The 20,483-nt window shown below is 43.1% G+C and overlaps 1 protein-coding gene and 3 long non-coding RNA genes across 23 annotated transcripts in view; 2 read left to right on the top strand and 2 right to left on the bottom strand.

Annotated features, from left to right (window-relative positions):
• Positions 1-20,483, bottom strand: part of LOC106505633 — a 397,602-nt gene that overhangs the window by 374,309 nt on the left and 2,810 nt on the right. The gene's annotated exons all lie outside the window — the stretch shown is intronic.
• Positions 835-18,103, bottom strand: LOC110256460. Its single transcript, XR_002337998.1, has 2 exons — positions 18,018-18,103; positions 835-1,556 (listed from the first exon to the last, which is right to left on the bottom strand). It is a non-coding gene; the product is annotated as an uncharacterized LOC110256460 (long non-coding RNA).
• On the top strand, positions 1,481-2,916 carry LOC110256459. The gene is made up of 2 exons (XR_002337996.1): positions 1,481-1,793; positions 2,082-2,916. It is a non-coding gene; the product is annotated as an uncharacterized LOC110256459 (long non-coding RNA).
• Positions 15,796-20,483, top strand: part of ADAMTS9 (ADAM metallopeptidase with thrombospondin type 1 motif 9) — a 175,486-nt gene continuing 170,798 nt past the window's right edge. For 5 of the 8 annotated variants that reach the window (XM_013981854.2, XM_013981853.2, XM_013981855.2 and 2 more), the window contains exons 1-2: positions 18,018-18,483; positions 19,058-19,458. In XM_013981854.2, the coding sequence (XP_013837308.2) occupies positions 18,093-18,483; positions 19,058-19,458 (792 nt within the window). In that variant the 5' untranslated portion in view covers positions 18,018-18,092. Of the gene's footprint in view, positions 18,484-19,057; positions 19,459-20,483 lie in introns of all 8 variants that reach the window. The other 3 variants (XM_003132298.6, XM_021070781.1, XM_021070780.1) reach the window with 3 other exon arrangements.

Below are 20,483 nucleotides of genomic sequence, written 5' to 3'. Positions count from 1 at the left end.
ACCAAAGGCTATACACTGGAGACTGTCTCCTGGTCATGTACACTATTCCCCCTGTGGAGGCCTCCAACATTAACAGTTTCTTGTGTATTATTCCAGAAACAACTTATGTATTCATAAATGGTAGCATTCTAAACACTGTGTACCTTGCACTTACCTATATATCATGAACATAGCCTCTTCACCCTTTCTTACCGTCATACACATTTCCATTGCTGAATGTTAGATATTTTAAAAGTCCTCTTTGATGGAGATTTCAGTTGTCTTTAACCAAATGTATACATATCTGTGGGTTATCTTGGAATTCTCTACTTTGTACATGGGCAAGCATATGTGTATAAGTTAAGTTTCTGGATTCCTAGGTTCAAGGATTTTTTTAAATGCTTTTGTTATTATGACCTTATCAAGAAGAAAAAAAAAAAAAAGAAAAAGGAAGGAGGGAGAGAAAAAAAAAAATAGAACATCTAATAAGTCTGGTGGTTATTAAATGGTGGGAAATGTCACATATTTTCCCCAGATTGCATTCTAGTTTTCTTTTAATAGTCTCTGTCGTCTGTTAAGGGGTCAGAAATTTCAAAAGAGTAGGGGCAGGAAAAAGAATGGGTGCTAAAAACCCAAGAGCAGAGCTGCTTCCAATCCTCCAACAGCTGTTTTACCATCAACTGAATTCTGATAAGAAAGAGCACATACCTTGGAAGAGAACAAGCTAAGCCTTTGAGCCTTAGAGGTGATGTTATACATCTCTTTAGAAATACAAAACGAAGATATGTTTTGGGGCTGGAAAATAATTTCACAGAGATGGAATCATTGATGACATAAGGATTAAAACTCCAAAACCTCAACTAATATGTCTTTATTCAACAGTAACTATTTTCATGGACAGAGTTGCTTTCATTTAGTTTACACTAAAAAATACATATATATGCCTACAGCAAAGTGTACAATATATGACACAGCACATAATTATATAGCTTAATGAACGTTTACAAAAGGGACGCATCCTGTAACCACCACCAAGATCAAGTAAGAGACTCTGATCAGCATCCCAGAAGCCCCCATTGTGCCCTTCCAAATCACTACCCACCCCAAAGGAACCATTCTCTCTCACCCCCAGTTAATCGTATCTATTATTTAACATTATGGAAATGAAAAATGTAATATGCTTTTCTCTGTGTCTAGTTTCTTTGGCTCAATATTATATAGAATCCATCCATGATTTTATCTTTCTATTGTGTGGCTTCATTCACTGCCCAAATATTTACTCAGTGGCTACTGTCCACCAAAGCACTGGAGACACAATGGCTATGATACAGATAGGGTCCCTGCTTTCCTGGAACTTACAGAAGCAACTTGCCTTCTGACTCTGAAAATGAAGATCTAAGGATTTAAAAGTTATTGCTTTCCAAGGAGACAATGAGGTTTGTCATCACACGTAGCTCCAAGGTTCATTTTCTAGAAGGTCACAGATATGGTCGGCTAACTTGTACTTCAGTTGATTTTCACAGCGTTATCTCCAGCATCTCCCAGCATTGTTTACCTACTATCTGCAAATCAGGGGCCTGCAAAATAAAAAATCTCAGTGGCCTTTTTAGAATTGCATTCCAGCACAGTTCCTTGACTGAATAACTAGAATGTCTGCCAGGCAAGGCTATGGGGAAGGAAGTTGTCTGTATCTTTGAAATGCTATTTCAAACACGATTCTTTTGCAGAAATTCAGAGAGGAGTAACAGCCAAGAAGTGGTTTATTTCCTTTGAAGTTACAGTTTCTGCCTTTTTTTCAGATACTACCTCATGCGGTGAGTGAAGATTTTCATTTAACCCCAAATCAGAAGGGGGATACAAACAGGGTTATTTGAGGGCCCCACATGAAGTAAAAAATTCTAGTGTATGCATACATTAACTTTGCATTTGCTAATAATTATTGACTTTTGTAAAAGACTTTTAAAACATTTCAATTAGCACAGCATGGAGGTAATTAAATATGTGCATGTATTAGAAGCCTTAAACTTTTTAAGAGCATGACACATAAATCTTAAGTCCCTTTACCCAGAACCCTCAAACTTGTCCCCTCTCCCTTTCTCCAGGGATGAATTTAGACTCCATCCTTCCAGACCTCTTTTTATATTTATGCATGAATACCCCTATGTGTGAGTTGTTTTGAACATGAGAGATACACACATCATGCTGCAACTTGCTTTTTGTCCTTCAACAAGATTTTTTGAGATCTCACCAATTAAAGTCTACCTGGTTCTCTCCTTTGATCTGCTGTACAGTGTTCTGCCATATAAACGTGCCATTTTCTAGACTGTAACCATTCTTCTGCTGAGAACATGCTGTCTCCAATTTTTCACTCTAACAAGCAATGCTGCCGTGACTAGCCCTGACATGCGTTCTTGGGCACCTGAACAAGTACTTCTGCAGGACACCCATCAAAAAGTGGAGAGATGATGTCATTACTTCTTTAAAAGAGCATCTTGATCCTTAACTCTTCGGAAGTTCCTTGAAAGCCATGTGGGTCTGTCTGATTTGTATCACTATCCCCAGAATCCAGCACAGAGCCTGCCAGCTGGTGACTGCCTACCATGCATGGGGCTCCTGGTTTTTCCTTTGACCTCTTCATTTCTCAGTCTCTTGCCTGGCTCCTCCTTGCCTCCAGCCCACTTCAAAGGTAACAGCTCAAGGTCTTCGCTCTTGGACTTTGCTTGTTTTTCCAGAGTCTCTTTCCTTTGGCCAGAAGCTCTCTTTCTAAGCTGTCCATTAGAATCAGTTGCGAAGGTTTTGAAATGTACCAGCCCCCAAGCTCACTTCCCAGAAGTTCTGACATGATTGGCCTGCAGTGGGGTGATTGCAGGTAATGGTATTTTTTTTCTCTTAGCTTTCCTTTTGATATTAACAGGAGACTAGAAAGGAGAACCTAGGCTGATGGTTCTCCAAGCGGAGTCCCAAAACTGCAGTACTGGCATCCCCTGGGATTTTTTTAGGAGTGTGAATTCTTTTTGTTTGTTTGTTTTTTTGTTTAGAGCCGCACCCATGGCATATGGATGTTCCCAGGCTAGGAGTCCAATTTGAACTGTGGCTGCCAGCCTATGCCACAGCCATAGCAATGCCAGATCCAAGCCACGTCTGTGACCTACACCACAGCTCATGGCAGTGCTGGATCCTTAACCCACTGAGCAAGGCCAGGAATCACACCCACAACCTCATGGTTCCTAGTCGGATGCCTTTATGCTATGCCATGAGGGGAACTCCAGGAGAGTGAATTCTTGAGCTTGACCTTAAAACTACTGACCTTAAAAACTGGAGGGGCCAGGTACCTTGCAGTATAGCTTAGGCCAGCCCTCCAGATGATCCTGAAGCATGCTAAATCAAACTTAAAAACCAGTGCCGTCGGTGATCCACATTTTTCTGACACTGTAAACTTGTAAACCTCCTTTTTCTCACCTCCAACCTCAACTCCTCTCCTGAACACCAGTTGCTCCACTAATATTCCACTAGGGCACTTCCCCCACATCTCCAATGCTCCCTGCCCCACTCCCGCATGCCCAACTATTTTAATATTTTGTTATTAATATTTAATAATTAATACTAATAAAAATATATTAATATTTTATTATTTTCGCCCCAAGCCTTCTCCAACCCATCAAAGGCACAAGTATAGTCCAAGTTGCTAGAGGTAGAAATGCAGTATTCATCTTCAAAACTATAAAAAATAGGTCATACACCCTGGTGACTTAAAATTAGTAGGTATAGAAAGTAAACAGTGAACGTTTCCCTCCCACCCTTACTCCCTGATATGGACCGAACTGTGTTCCTCCCAAATTCATGTATTAAAGCCCTAACCCTCAATGGAGTTCCCATCGTGGCTCAGTGGTTAATGAATCCGACTAGGAACCATGAGATTGGGGGTTCGATCCCTGGCCTTGCTCAGTGTGTTAAGGATCTGGCATTGCCGTGAGCTGTGGTGTAGTTTGCAGACTCGGCTCGGATCCCGCGTTGCTGTGGCTCTGGCATAGGCTGGTGGCTACAGCTCTGATTCGACCCCTAGCCTGGGAACTTCCATATGCCACGGGAGTGGCCCTAGAAAAGGCAAAAAGACAAAAAAAAAAAAAAAAGCCCTAAACTTCAATGCGACTAGAGTTGGAGATAGGGCCTTTCCGGAGATATTTAAAGTTAAATGAGGAGTTCCTATCACAGCTCAGCAGTAACAAACCCAACTAGTATCCATGAGGATGTAGGTTCAATTCCTGGCCTTGCTCAGCGGGTTATGGGTCCAGCGTTGCTGTGAGCTGTGGTGTAGGTCACAGACATGGTTTGGATCCCGAGTTTCGGTGGCTGTGTTGTAGGCTGGTGTCTGTAGCTCTGATTCAACTCCTAGTCTGGGAACTTCCCTATGCCTTGGATGCGACCCTAAAAAGCAAAAAAAAAAGTTAAATAAGTGTGGGGCCCTAACTCAATAGAACTGGTGCCTTATAAGAAAAGGAAAAGATGGCAGGAATAAGTCGCACAAGTGAGGACACAGCAAGAAGGGGGCCATCTGTAAGCCAAGGAGAGAGGCTGACCAGGAAATAACCCTGCCAGTACTTTGGTCTTGGACTTCCATCCTCCACAGCTGTGAGAAAATACATTTCTGCTGTGTATGCCACCCAGCCTGTGGTATTTTGTGATGGTCAGTTTTCTGTGTCAACTTGACTGGGCCACAGTATGCCCTGAGAGTGGATCATACATCATTGTGGGTGTTTCTGTGAGGGTGTTTTTGGATGAGATGAACCTTTAAATCAGTGGACAGAGTCAAGCACATTACCCTCCATAATGGGAGTGGGCCTCATCCAACCAGCTGAAGGCCCAGAAAGAACAAAAACGCTGACCTTCCCTTTTAAGAGAGAACTCTTCCTGCCTTAAAACTGGGACATCATCTGCTTCTTGCCTTCAGACTCCAAATGAAACACAGGTTCTCCCTGAGTTTTGAGACTACTGGCCTTCAGATGGTTCTAAACCATCAGCTCTTCTGGGTGTCCGGCTCGTTGACTCACCCTGTAGAGTTTGGGTTTTGGTAGCCTCCATAATCACAAGAGCCAATTCTTTATAATAAATCTCTTTACAACTCTGTCTCTGTCTCTCTCTGTCTCTCTCTCTCTCTCTCACACACACACACACACACTTGGATCTGTTTCTCTGAAAAACCTCAACTTTCCCCATCTGTCTAATTCCCAGTCTTCTTCCCAGGGTACAACTGGGCTTAGCTTCTTATGTGGCCAGAGTTTTTTAGATATAGAAGCAAATAAAAATATGTAAAGTTATTTTTCTCCATTTTTTACACACATAGCCCCATTCCTTTTGCAGATGCTTTGTGTGATGTGCATTTCACTGTTAATGTGTAGCTCTTATTTCATTTAGTCAGTCACCTACAGATTATATTTTTATCACTTGTGATATTGTGCCATTAGAAACAATACTGCAATCAATGAAGAACTTTGTGCATGTCATTTTTCTACATATACACAAATATGTGATTTATAGAGAATATATAATGCTAAGTCAAAAGGTATATGACTTGTGCAGTTTTGATAGATGTTGTCATATTGCCTTTGGGGGCTGTGGCAATGTTTCCATCAACAACAATGTATCAGAGTTACCCAAAGTCTTAATCATTGATTATATTTATCAGGAATGGCCTGACAGCTGTAAAACTATACCAAAACTGTACTGGTATAGTTTTAAATTTTTCTTATTATGATAAAACTAAGTATCTTTTCACAAGTTTGCACCATTTGCATGTTCCTTGTTGTCAGCTGTGAGCTGATACCTTTTGCAGAGTTTTTTTTTTTTAGATTAAGGAAAAGTATTATCGCTGTGTTATAAGCTGAACATACATATTCTTGGTTTGTCATTTGACTTTTCATTTTGATTTTGATTGTGATTTTTGATTTTGATTGTGATGTTTCTTAGTAGGCAGAACTTGTTTTTATTTATCTGTTTTTTAATGAAGTTACATATTTCACCTTTTTTTCTTGTGGATTCTCAGTCATCATCAAGAGGCCTTCCTTACACCACTGAAGGAAAGTAATTATTCATTCCTGTTTGTTTCTAAACCTGTTTTGGTTTAATTTTTACATTTGATTTTTTTTTTTTTTTTTTTTGTTTTATTTGCTATTTTGGGTGCAGCATATGATTCCACTAGTCTAATCGACCGTCACCCACGCAGCCACACCCCCCCTCCCCACCCACCCCCCCCCCCACAGCACCCCCCCCATGCCTCGACGGACCACTCCCACGACCCACATTTGATTTTTATTTGATTGATCAAGCATTGTTTAAAGTATGAGTATAGATTCAACTTTTTAAAAAAAATTTTGTAAAATTTTTTAAACTCCACTTACAGTTATTATGAAATATTGGCCATATTCCTTGCGTTGGACAATCCATCCTTATAGCCAATATTATACCCAACAGTCCGTACTTTCCACTCCTCCACCTCTGTATTGCCCCTCCCCCCACTGGCAACCATAGTTTATTCTCTGCATCTGTGAGTTTGCTTCTTTTTGGTTATATTCACTAGTTTGTCGTATTTTTTAGATTCCTCCTATAAGTGATATCATACAGCATTTGTATTTTTCCGATTTATTTCACTTAGCATAATACCCTCCAAGTTCCTCCATGTTGCTGCAAATGGCATTATTTTAATTTTTTATGGCTGAGTAGTATTCCATTGTATACATATACCACTTCTTCTTTACCCATTCATCTACTGATGGTCACTTAGGTTTTGCTTCCATACCTTAGCAACTGTAAATTATGCTGCTATGTACACTGGGGTACATGTATCTTTTTGAATTACTGTTTTGTTTTTGGTTTTTTTTCAGGTACATACCCAGGAGTAGAATTGCTCGGTCATATGGTAGTTCTCTGTTTTTAGTTTTTTGAGAAACTTCCATACTGTTTTCCATAGTGGCTATATCAATTTACATTCCCACCAACAGTGCAGGAGGGTACACTTTTCTCCACATCCTCACCATCAACTTAAAATTTTTTTTATTAATAAAAATACCTTTAAAACCACATGGCTCCCCAGTCATTCTAGCACTAGATTGAGAGGAGTCCATGGTTTCCCCATCAATTTCAGAAGCCATCTCTATTAGAAATTAAATTCTCACAGCTAAATCTGTATCTGGATTTTCTAGATTTTCTGGGCTTCTCTGTTCATTCATGATCCAGTATCACTCTATTTATCTACTGAGACTTTAGTTTATATTTTAATGTCAGGCATTAATGCTAGATTCTCCACATTGCTCTTCATTTTCAAAGTTTTCCAACCTGTTTTTTGTTTGTCTTCCCAAATAAACTTTGGCTCAGTTTTGTCTCATTCAAACAAAAGAAAAACAACAGAAACAAATTACTGATATTTATATTTTGTTTCCAATCATTTTACAAACTGTCTTAGAATGTAGAGAGAATGGGCACCTTTGCGATGGTCAGTCATCCTAAGAATTTAGTATTTTCCATCTACGCACATCTCCTTTAAAGTGTCATTAGTGTGTGGTGGGGTTTTTTGTTTGTTTGCTGTGCTCGTGGCATGTGGAAGTTCCTGGGCCAAGGATCAAACCCACCCCACAGCAGTGACCCAGGCTGCTGCAGTGACAATCCTGGAACCTTAACCCACTGTACCACAAGAGAAATCATTCATTAGTGGGTTTTTGTTTGGGGGCTTTTGTTTGTTTGTTTGTTTGTTTTTTGTCTTTTTAGGGCCACACCTGTGGCATTTGGACTTTCCCAAGATAGTGGTCAAATCTGACCTACAGCTGTGGCTTACACAACAGTCACAGTAATGCTGGATCCTTTAACCCACTGAACTTCTGCAACCTGCACCACAGCTCATGGACATGCTGGATCCTTTAATCCACTGAGCAAGGCCAGAGATTGAACCCCTATCCTCGAGGCTATTAGTCGGGTTCTTAACCTGCTGAGCCACTACAGGAACTCCCGTTAGTGTTTTGAAATATTATTCGTATAGGTATTGCATGTTTCTTGTTTTTTCTATCCCCAGTGATTTTTGTTGCTATTGTATGTGGGATTTTCTTCTTTGATATTCTCTAGCTGGTTGTAATTTGTATATATATAAAAGACAACAATACCTGCATAATCATTTTGGGACTCATTCTTGTTGCTCTGACTTCTTATCGCTGTGATAACCTCCTTTACCATATCCTAGGTAGATTCTGTCTTTAAAATCTACTTTCTACATATCTAAATCCTGCCACATCCCCAGTTAAAGCCACCTTCATTCTCATTCGAACAACACAATAGCCTCCTTGATCCCATCCTCCACAAAACAGCCAGAAGGATTTTTTTTTTTTTTTTTTCCCAAAATGAAAGAGTGTCTTGCCATCTCCTTGCCCAAGAATCCTCCATGGCTTCCTCCTGTTCAGAGTAAAAGGCAAACCCCTCTCCTGAAAGGCCCCACATCACCGGGCCCTGGCTCACTACAGCCCTACTCTCCATCTCCTCCTGCTCCTTCACACAACTCCGCCCACAGGGACTTCCTTGGGCTCTGGAACCCTCCTTCTTTCCTATCTCAGACCTTGTTCTGCTGTTTTCTCTGCCCGGAATTTTTTCTGCTTGTTCTTGAAGAGGCTGGCGCCTTCTTGCTATCTCAGCTTCAGGTTATCTGGCACTTCTCAAAGAGGCCTTCTCTGTCCACCTCATCTTAACTATCTCCCCTTTAATCTCCCCTACAATACTTTGAACAGTGTTTAATTATATATTTGTTCACCTGTTTACTTAGTGTTTCTTTTCTCCACTCAACCGTGAGCTTCTCTGCTCTCTGCCCCACTGCATGGTACATAGTAGGTGTTCAATAAATATTTATTGAATAAATAAACAAATGTCTTCCTTGTTTATACAGTCAGGGGGTAGGTAAGCTTATACTTTTCCCTGCTACTCAGTTATTATTCTCCAATCACATTTTAAACCCACACTTACTATATATCAAATGCTTATATTTCTATCTAAATCATAATCTTCCCTCAAAAGCCAGACATAGCTATCATAAATCTCTTCTTAGTGTTCACCTAAACACAATGTATATGAGCTTATTTTCAAAGTGTGAAACACACATCAAAGGTTACAGGAAAAGCTAACATTATATATAATTTGTGAGAAACATTTCCATAAGGGTGGTGATAAAGTATTTTCTTTATTATTGTCTCTTTATTTAAAAAAACTATTTTCTCATTAAGAAAGTAATTTATTTTTTATTTTATTTTATTTTTTGTCTAGGGTGGCACCCAAGGCACATGGAGGTTCCCAAACTAGGGGTCAAACTATGCCACAGCCACAGCAATGCCAGATCTGAGCTGCATCTGTGACCTACACCACAGTTCACAGCAACACCGGATCCTTAACCCACTGAGCAAGGCCAGGGATCAAACCTACATCTTAATGGATACTAGTCAGATTTGTTTCCATTGAGCCACAATGGGAACTCCTATTCTTATTGTAAAACATAAGCAAATTATGGAAATGGGTATCATAGACATATAAAAAATATAAAAGATCTTCATAATTCCCAGTCTCAGAGATCATAGTCAAGGTTATAATGCGACGTGTACTCATCGTTCTACACTTCTTTTTCTATGCAGATGCTATTGGAGGACAGGCTGAGATTTTGTTGTGGTGGTTTTATTTTGTTTACAGTACTATAGGAACCAATTACACAAACCCCACTGTGACTTACTTCCTTAATAATACACCTTGGACATATTTATGTGCTAAAACACACTGCTTTTCCTGACTCTAAACTGCCTAATATTTCATTGCATTTACTCTCTCTTAATGGTTTCCCTCCCTTTCTACCTTATCAGTGACTTGGGGAGGACAGAGTCTTGAATTGTATATTTTCAATTTTTGGGACCTCCATCCCTCCTGGACACGAGGAGCAAAGTCACCGCCCAGGAGTCATTTCTCTCCTGTGGCCTCTTTTTTGTCAGAAAAGGTAACTTAGAGCAAAATGTAAGTTCCATGAGATTCAGATTTGTGGTCAGAATTAATGAACTGAATAATCAGCTTTAAGAAGTACTGATTAAAAAAAAAATTGTGGGTGCATTTGTGTTACAACTGTAATGAGAATTCCAGTCCACTACCACCTTGGGAAGATTGCCCAAAAGAACAATTACAACCTCCAAAGTGTTACTTTTTGTAACTGCAACTCTAGCACAGGTCACAGAAGTAGCTTAACTTTATTTTAGTTATGCTTGCCATGAATGCCATCAATACGTACTGTTCAACTTATTTTTAAGTGGGGGTGGGGGAACCAATTTTCTTTCCAACTTCTAATATGGAATTGGCAAGGTGCTGATGGCTAGGCTTATGTTTCAGGAAGTCACCTATTTTGTGTTATTGGTGTCAAGTAATACTAAGGCAATGCACGGTGAATACACCATTACTTGTTGGTATTGATTTGATGTCAGTCTCATTCGTGGGTCAACCTGTGCATGCAATGCATCTGTGTTTGTTTTTTGTTTGTTTTGCTTTCTAGGGCCACACTATACCTCAGCCACAGCAACACTGGATCAGTCACTTCTGCAAGCTACACTGTAGCTCATGGGAATGCCAGATCCCTAACCCATTGAGCGAGGCCAGGGATCTAATGTGCATCCTCATGGATCCTAGTCAGGTTCATTACTGCTGAGCTACAAGGGGAACTCCCACATCTGTGTTTTTGAACATCAGTTTGGAAAATGAAGTTATCTCTCCCTGCCCGCAGCCCCTCTCCATTGTGCCTGGTCATTCCAGGAGCTGAGATATCTTGCAGCTTCTTAGAAGCATTTTTAAAAGACCTGCTTTGTAGCAGACTTCCACATAAGCTCACAGGGGAATTGAAATTCTGCAGCACTTTATGACTCCATGGCAGGCCTCTTGGCCCTGTGCTGCTTTAATAGTCAAGGCCACGGTATAGCCTGAATATCACACAGATGCTGGGCTGAACTGAGGCCCATAGGAGTTTATAAGGATGGCTGTTGTCTCAAGGCCAGTGAAGAAGACCAATGATCCCAAGGGCCAGCCTTAGAGTTAGGTACCAGTGATCTGGGTGTGGAAAGGCATTCTCCTCCACCCCAGTTGGTAGGATGTCCAGATTCCTTACCTTACTGACTCTCCAAACCAGATCCCCCTCCTCCAGTTGGCCTGATATCTGAATAAATTCTAATGACTAGTTTTCCACTCTGTGAGGTTATATCCCTGACCATCACCATTTACCCTCTATTAAGCTTAACAAAACATAAGTACACGTGAAAGTCAGAATAACATCGTAGTTAAGAACACAGGTCTTGAAATCACAGAAAGCCACCTCTGAGGGCCCACTCAGCTGCTCACTAGCTATGTAGCCTCAGTCCAGTTACTCATCCTCTCTGTGTCTTTATTTCTTCCTCTGTAAAGTGGAGCTCATGGCATTTCTCTTTCATTGGCTTGTCAGACACATTGAGTACCCTCTTATCCACTGTGCCTGGAAATAGTAAGCAATCACTAAGGTTAACCCTTACTATAATAAATTCCATTATAATGGCTGATTAAGCATTGTCTGGCACAGGAAATGACTTGTTTGCATGCGTAAGTATTATTTACCCTATAAAAATTTTTTTGAGATTTTCCAAAGGAAATTGGTTTTGGTTAATATTTTTGGCTCTTTAGAATATTCTGCCAGAAAAAAAAAAAAAAGCCCAATGCTTGAAAAATTGCTAAATCAGACTTCTATAAACTGCTAATCTAAGTAGAATATGAGAGAGTGTAGGGCTGGTTGAAAAATGAAAAGAAACCTTACAAAGACAAGAGAGCTGACAGGAAGAATGTGAAAGGAGTATGAAAAAATATATAGTCAATGAAACATAAGCACCCTCATGGCATGGTTTCTTTGCCAGTAGAAGAAGGGCCCATAAAATGATCAGGGTGGGGGAGGGGTGGAAGGCTATTAACTGAGGCAGAAGAGCTAGGCTGCCATCATTCTTCTCTGTCAAATTGAATCAGGAACCATACTGCCTATCTAGCAGGTGGGTTAGGCAGCAGGTGAGACTGATGATCTGGATGTTTAGTGATCACTTCCTATCTGCCTGCCACTAAGCCTGCAATGGCATCAGTGCATTCATTTTCACAGCATCCCCTCAAGCCAGGCAGCTCTGATTATTACCCTCTTTTCAGAATGTGGAAAGGATATGGAAATGGACCACAGTACCAGTCTCTGACTTTCTATGCTCACAATCCTGAAGCAGGCATTGGGGAAAGACTAGCTCCTGACGTTGCTACTTCAGAAAATAATAATCATGATAAGATTCTAATTAAAGCAGGACTTCCCTCCCATGAGTAGCGGTATTGTGAGAAACAGAGATTACCTCCATCATGCCTGGGATTATGTATGGGTATATATGAATGAAAAAAAATGTGATTGTTAAAAATTAAAAGAAGCACCAGCTCTGATAACCAGAAACAGTTTGTGGCAACAGTAAATACCATCATCTAAGAAATATTTATTGAGTGCCTAATAAGTACCCTGAAGCGGATAAAGTGGTGGGGGTGAGCGATTTGCCCTCATGTGGTTGAAAGGCTAACCAAAACAGCAAAACAACAAGAACAAAAAATGGTCAAAGAAACAAGGCAGGAGAAGTTCAGGGCTCAGCAGCCATGCAGCATTCTGGTGCCATGCACAAAACTCTGAGCATTGTCAAGATTCCATGCAAGCTTATCTCCAACAACTGTCTATGTTCAATTGCACTTTTAGAAAATGCGCACAGTGTATTGTTTTCTAATTAAGCTTCAGTTTAAGAGTGGCTTGGGTCTGAGCTAGAAGTCCTGCACTTCTGAATCATTCCTAGTTATAATGCTGAACCCCAGGTCTGAAGGTTTATCACACAGATACTAGAGGAGCAGAATAAGGATTTGAGGCCCAAAGAATCTCAAGGATTATTAATGGGATTTGTTTGGGATTCCAAGGTCTGGGCAATAGCTAAAGTATGGTCTTCTGGAATGACAAGCAGGCAGAGAACACCTGGTGAGTGAACACCTTTGTGGAACTGCCATAAGCTAGTCATGAGCTCTCTAGAGCCATCTTAAAAACTGGGACTACGACTTGACATATAGGCTCAAGAAAAGTTATTTAGAACTTTAAATTTAGCATTAAAGCAAAAGGATTTTTTTTTTTTAATAAAAAATGTTCTTTCAGATACTCATCAGGCCAGGTGTAAGGGCTGAAAGATCAAGAACAGTTAGGCGGGAGTTCCTGTCATGGCGCAGCAGAAACGAATTTGACTAGGAACCAGCAGATCGCAGGTTCGATCCCTGGCCTCGCTCAGTGGGTTAAGGATCTGGCACTGCTGCGAACTGTGGTGTAGCTTGCAGACGTGACTTGGATTCCACATTGCTGTGGCTGTGGCACAGGCTGGCAGCTATAGCTCTGATTGGACTCCTCGCCTGGGAACCTCCATATGCCAATGTGCAGCCCCCCCCAAAAAAAAGTGAACATTTTTGTGCCATTAGGCTGCTCTGATGAACAGAGATGACAAGCTTTGGAGGTAAACTGACTCCTGTTCAAATTCCAACTCATCACATTCTAGCTCTGTCATGCTGGGCAGGTCACTTAACTTGGCTGAGTATTTTTCAACGTACATAAAATGTAGAGAGTAGAACAGGGCAGGACTGCTAGGAGGATTAAATAACTAGCACAAAGTAGGAACTCAGTGAAAAGAATCTCATGTTATTATTACTAAGGATATAAACTACTTTGTTATGCTATGCTTGAAATCAGTAACTGGAAGGCTTTCAAAAATATACTAAGATCATGTCCCCCATGTCACGTAAAAGATGACACAGTGTCTCCCCACCTCCACTCTGCAAACATGAAACTGGATCAGAGAGGTACTGAGGGCGCTGTTCAAGGCCTCAGAGGTCAGCTACCTCCTGCTTGGTGCTTCATTTACCAGAATCCTATGCTACCCAGTACCATGGCTTATCTATTGCTGAAACTACTCACTGCTGACCACTCAGGAAACTATTCACTTTAATTCTGGCTCCTGGTCTCTCCCTATCATTTGGGTGTGGGTTTTCCCTTGCTGTGGAAATAGATGGCTTTGCTTCAAATCTCCTTCCTGCTGTTTTCACTGGCGTTCTGCAAAGTCATTTGTGATGTCATTGTTCGTATTTCTATTGACCAGACTATCTCTCCCCAGTGACTAATCTCAATGGTCATTCCTCTGGGATTCAGTTTTCATGAAGCAGCAGCCAAAGACGCTTCTCATTTAACCTACAATAACATTCAATTCCAGTAAAGCCTCGAGAAGAAAATGGGCTCAAAACTTTCCCTCCTACATTAACTCCAGGTGACCTCAACAAGTTGTTCTTCTTTCAGAGGAAGCTCTTGTGAGAGACCAATTATTAGAAAATCCACTTTGCCCTCCTGTACTCAGGTAATTTTACATTCCTATTTATAGAACCACCTTTCAAATGGCATATAAATATATTTTTTCTTTCATAATTTCTATTTCATTGATTGTTTTGAGAATCAGTACACATATATTTTAATCTGTACACAACTCAATGTATATAGCAAAAATCTAAAAAATATCATTGTGATTCTTTTCTAAACAGTTATTTTAGTGACTTTCCAGCCTGAACTTTGGTGGCAAATATTCCTTAAAAAGGATATCAAGTATAAGTTTATTTATCATTTATTAACTTATATATGTATTTTAATATAGATTATTCTAACTATATTATTATAAATGTGATACATCATTTCATCCCAATTGAAACAAAGTAGGTTTATATCCATTCATTCATTCAATAAATACTTCTTGGAGTTCCTCTCACAGCGCAGTGGAAAAGAATCTGACTAGGAGCCATGAGGTCACAGGTTTGACCCCTGGCCTTGCTCAGTGGGTTAAGGATCTGGCTTTGCCATGAGCTGTGGTGTAGGGTGCAGATGCAGCTTGGATCTGGCATTGCTGTGGCTATGGCTAGGCTGGCAGCTGTAGCTCTGATTCAACCCTTAGCCTGGGAACCTCCATATGCCACAGATGCGGCCCTAAAAAAAAAGAAAAGAAAAAGAAAAAAGAAATTTCTTGAGCTCCTACTGTGAGCCAGACCTGTACTAGATGTTGAGGAAAACACCGTGAAATATCACTGAGGTCACTGAAATGATTACTGTAAAATACTCAACATTAGAAAAAGGAGATAGAGAGCTAAAGAAAAAGTATACGTAACAAAAACAATCAAGGCAGTTCTCTCAATGATTCTCACCAAAACCACCCTCTAAAACCTAGCACCACTTCTGATCATTTATTCCTTATATATAATTATGAACTTGGACTAAACTGCCAAAACAATTTAAATTACGTCTGTCACTTACTAGTTGGAGGACCCTTATAAAATTGCCTTTTTAGACCTTTTTAGACCTCAACATCCTTATCTGTAAAATTAAATTACAGGTACTGCCTGTCTCATAGGGCCACTGTGAGAATCAAATTAAATGCACATGGTTTAAGCACATGGTATGCACTCAATAAAATTTGATTATTAACATTATTATTCAGACAAGACTTTGCCTTGAATTATTTAGTTTGCTAGCTCACTTGTCCTACTCATTTCTTGTTATTTCAAACATCTTCCTAAGATTCTTGAGACTTGTTTATGGATGTAAATTAAAAGGTAAGCTAATTATCACTTAAATGATGAACCTACTCACTGAGGATGAGAAATTTGAAAACTTAAGCTCTGGTCAACTCAGCAGGCTACAAGAGATACTTTGCATTTTTTTTTTTTTTTTTTTTTTTTTTTTGGTCTTTCCTAGGGCCGCACCCTCCACACATGGAGGTTCCCAGGCAAGGGGTCCAATCGGAGCTGTTGCCGCCAGCCCACACCACAGCCACAGCACTGCCAGAACCAAGCCATGTTTGCGACCTACACCACAGCTCACGGCAATGCCGGATCCTTAACCCACTGAGCAAAGCCAGGAATCGAATCCTTGACTTCATGGTTCCTAGTCAGATTCATTAACCACTGAGCCACAGGGGAACTCCCATAAGGTATTTTCATCCCTTTCAGCTGTGGAAATGATTGAGTTCTAGGGGAGCAATGTTAAAGAACGGTAACAAAGTTCATCCTTTAATGCCAAGTACTAGAAAGAAAGCTAAGGAGAAACAGTACACAATGGATATGTCTAGCCTTGCGTATAATAATTCCTACAGCGTTAAATTCTCTATCGGGGGATTTAAATTGAAAAAGAGGGAAATTGTCTAATGGGAAATATTGAAAGGTGCTACATTTTTAAGCAACTTTACAGTGGAGGTCCTAGAGTATTTTCCATGGGAATCAGCTGATAGTTTGCTTTCTTGATACTTTTCTATTCTGCTAAACTCTCAGCCAATCTCAGACCCTGTGACTGAGGAATTTTTATTACATAATGGAAAGAAAGATTGTGTATTAGAAATGTCTTTTTGTCAACTACTTTGAAGGTTTAAGAAACAGCTTTAAACGTTATCCTTTAAAAAGCTAGCTGTACACTTGACAGGTATTTCTGTTGTGCCATCTTTATATGGTGTATACCCATCATAAATTCCAATCATATAGTTAGATGATGGCAACATTGATTAACAACTTATTTAGGCAATTTTAGTCCTACCAAGTCACTTACCTCTACAAAAGGAGAAATATATGCATTAATGTTTCTGCAGTAGTAGATACTTATAAAATATTGCTATTTGGTTCCCAGTGTTGGCAATCTTTGATATTTTCAACCCCGAGTGCCAGCTAAGCAACAGAAAACTCTAGTTCTGGGATTTTGGGCAAATATTCATTAGTAATACTTTTTACAGAAATTGTTCGAAATATCCAGGATTAAAGAACCCCACCCCCACCCCCCATACGCACACACATCCCACATCCCTCCCTTTCTGGCATAATTTCTGACTTCCAAATTTGCATCCCAAGACGGAGTGTCAGCTTTGAGCTGCTCACAGCATCTCTCAGGCAAAGAGCAAGCGGAAGTGATTGAGAAATCCCTCCAGGCGCTGGTGCTTCCCCTCGGAGTAGACGACACTCCCCTCGCACCCCCACCCACACCCCCGAGCCTATCTCTAAACCCGGAGGCACTCGGGGGCGCCGAAATCCCCGCCCCTTCTCGCTTTCCAAAGCGGTTCTTAACCTTTTTTGGGCCGGAGACCTACAGAAAGCTAAGGACCCTATGGCAATGGGGACAGAGATTGGGGAAAGAACAGCTTTAAAGCTTTGCCAAACTTTCGGGAGACCCTGAATTTTAAACACACCCGAACTGCAAGATAAGAACCCTAACTCTAAACTCTTGGTTTAGGGCGATAAAACCAAGAGAGGTGCACGCAGTTTAGATGTCAAATCTCGTCCCCAGGGAGAAACCGGAGGAAGGGAAGGCGCTCCAGCGCTAGGCCACTTTCACTTATAAGAAACTAAAAGGGAATAGTCAGGGAAAGAAATTAATAAAGCTGGGAAGAAAGAAGAGGAAGAGATGGGGACAGAAAAGAAAGAGAAAAGGAAAGAGGGAGATGCAGGCACTAGAGAGGGGCATAATAGGAGAAAAGACCACAAGAAGGGAAAGGGCAGCAGAGACAGAGCTGCACAGAGAGACAGGGAGAAAGAGGAGAGAGGAGACGCGAGAGACAGAGATACTGCTAGCACCAGAAAAAGAGAGAACTTTCTCTGCTCTCCCAACGCAGGGCAGAGAATCTCAGAAAAGCCCATCCGCGTGAGGCCGCGGGACGGCGATCGGCTGCCTGGGCGTTCACGCCGCCTGGGACCCCCGCCTTTTGCAAGCGTAGGCCGTCTGGGAGTCCCGCACGGGCCAGCCGAGGAGGGGACAGTCTGAGAGGAGGCGGTCCCGGCTCGCTCCGTTTTCTCCTCCCCTCTCCTCCTAGAGGCGGGTACCGGGAGTATTTGAGCTGCAGAGGACCCGCGGTCCCCCCCCCCGCCTCCGCCCCCCCCCCAGCCCCCCATTCAAGAAGCCGCTCCACTACCCTCGCCAGCACAGCGCGCCCGGCGCGCCTCGGAGCGCACGTTCCGCGTCTTCTCCCGCCGGTTCCCTGGACATTATGCGGCCGAGCAGCCGAGCCCCAGTCCTCCTTCTCCTCCTGCTCCTCGGGCTCCTCCTGCAGCCCAAGCGGCTCAGCTCTCGGCAGGCGGCGGCGTTGCTCAGCCGATCGCAGACGGGACCCTCGCGCGAGACCTCAGCAACTCCTAAAGTCAAAAGTTGGCGGCGGGCGCCGGGTTCCGCGCGCTCTCCGCGGCTGCTGCCTCGCGTAGCCGCCGCAGCCAAGGAGGGCAGAAGGGAGGGGGGTGGGGGCAGCGGGGGAGGGGTGGGAAGCACCATGCAGTTTGTATCCTGGGCCACACTGTTAACGCTCCTGGTGCGGGACCTGGCTGAGATGGGGAGCCCAGACGCCGCAGCGGCCGTGCGCAAGGACAGGCTGCACCCGAGGCAAGGTAACGAGGCTCCGGCCACCGGGACCCCTCCGCCCCTGACGCTACCTCCCCAGACTTCGCGTCCCACAGCGGGCACCCAGTAGTGGAGGCTCCCTTCTCTCTCTCTCTCCTTTTCCTAGAAAGAATTATGTCCCGCTTTGCAGCCTCTCCCTTTAGGTCATTCCCAGCCAATTTCTAGAGAGAGACACTGTAGAACGAACTTAGTCGTCCTCCTCCCCCGCCTTTTTTTTCTTTCTCCACCCCAGGCCCTAAACTATAGTTACTTAGCAACTGGGGGCACCATGTAGTGGCATGTTTTACTTTTTCAGGGTATTTGTCAGGATCTGAAATCATCTTAAGTACTTTGACTTGTTCATTGTCTAGCTCCGAATGGTGTATCATCAATGCCTAACACTGTTCCTGGCACATAGTAGTAGTGTTGAGCGAATATGTGCCAGGGACTGAGATGAAGGCACTGGCTCAGATTGGCGGGGGGCTGGGAAATAACTCAGGACAAAGCCTCCACCTTCATTTTTAAAGTAAAACTTGCGTAAAATCGAATTATTGGTTCATATACCTCTGCTTCTCTCCACAGTGAAATTATTAGAGACCCTGAGCGAATATGAAATCGCGTCTCCCATCCGAGTGAACGCTCTCGGAGAACCCTTTCCCACAAATGTACACTTCAAAAGAAGGCGACGGAGCATTAACTCTGCCTCTGACCCCTGGCCTACCTTCGCCGCCTCCTCTTCCTCTGCTACCTCCTCCGAGGCGCATTACCGCCTCTCCGCCTTCGGCCAGCAATTTTTATTTAATCTCACCGCTCATGCGGGATTCATCGCTCCGCTGTTCACTGTCACCCTCCTCGGGGCACCCGGGGTGAACCAGACAAAGTTTTATTCCGAGGAGGAAGCGGAACTCAAGCACTGTTTCTACAAAGGACATGTCAACACCAAGGCCGAGCACACGGCGGTCATCAGCCTCTGCTCAGGAATGGTAAGTGGGTGTACGATCCCTCCCCTGCCCTCCCGCCTTCTCACCCGCTTCTGGAAGAGTTAACTGCTCTCTAGCCTAAGACCCTCACAGCGCCATATCCGTTCTGACGTTAAATATCAGCTACAAACTAGTTTGCCTCCTGCGGTTTGGGTGGCTAGCCTGGTGCATGCGCTTATACTCGAGAGGAGCGCACGCATCCGCCACCGGGAGGTTCTGGATGTTTCCGAGCTTTCTAGGGTCCGAAATCGACTCAGCTGTGCGTTGCCCCAAACAGCAGGCGGCTGAGAAGTCAGTTTCCAAACTCAAAGAGTGTTGTCCTTCCGTGCGGCAAACTCAGCCGCCCAGGAGCAGAGCAGCTGAGCGCGAGAACCCGACTCCTCATTGGCGAGTCTTGAGTCGGGGGTGTGGGGTGAGGATCCCCAGCCTCGGGTACGGGGAGTTCCTTCTGTTTGTCATGAAGGGCGGTGCGTAATCTAGAGTCCCCGAGTTCTCTTAGAGCCTTTTTTTTTTCACGCGCCGGGAACCCTAAGGCTGAATTGGATTGACAGGGAACAGGTCCCGTCCCAAGAACGGAAGGGTGGGCCGAGGGGCCCGGGGGCGGGGAAGAGGGCGGAGCCTGCCCCGGACGCTTCGAATTAGGGAGGAACTGGAAGTGGGGGTGCGGCGCAGTCCGACTCTGCACCCTGCTGGTGGGGTGGCCCCAGAAAACAGAACTAATGGGAGAGAGTGTGGAAAGGCTGCCTGGAGGAGATTTCAGTTCTTCTGGGGTTTCTACGACCCATGAGGTTTCAGAGAATCAAAAAAGAGAGCCTGCGGCGCACGTTTCCCGAGAGAGGGAGGGCGAGAGGGCGGGGCGACCACATCCCCGCGTAGCAAAACACGCAGCAGAGCAGGGAATCCAAGCTGGTACCCCGACCTATGCTTACCTCCACCCCTCGCCCTTTTTTCCCCCCAGTGGGTCCTTCACGGCGTCCGCCCTCTCATGATATTTGAGGACCCGCGGTAAGGTTCTGGCCTGAGCGAAA

This window comes from Sus scrofa, chromosome 13 (genome assembly GCF_000003025.6).
Source record: "Sus scrofa isolate TJ Tabasco breed Duroc chromosome 13, Sscrofa11.1, whole genome shotgun sequence".
Lineage (NCBI taxonomy): Eukaryota > Metazoa > Chordata > Mammalia > Artiodactyla > Suidae > Sus > Sus scrofa.
Note: the sequence above shows the minus strand (reverse complement) of the source record. Positions and strands in the feature narration are given on the sequence as shown.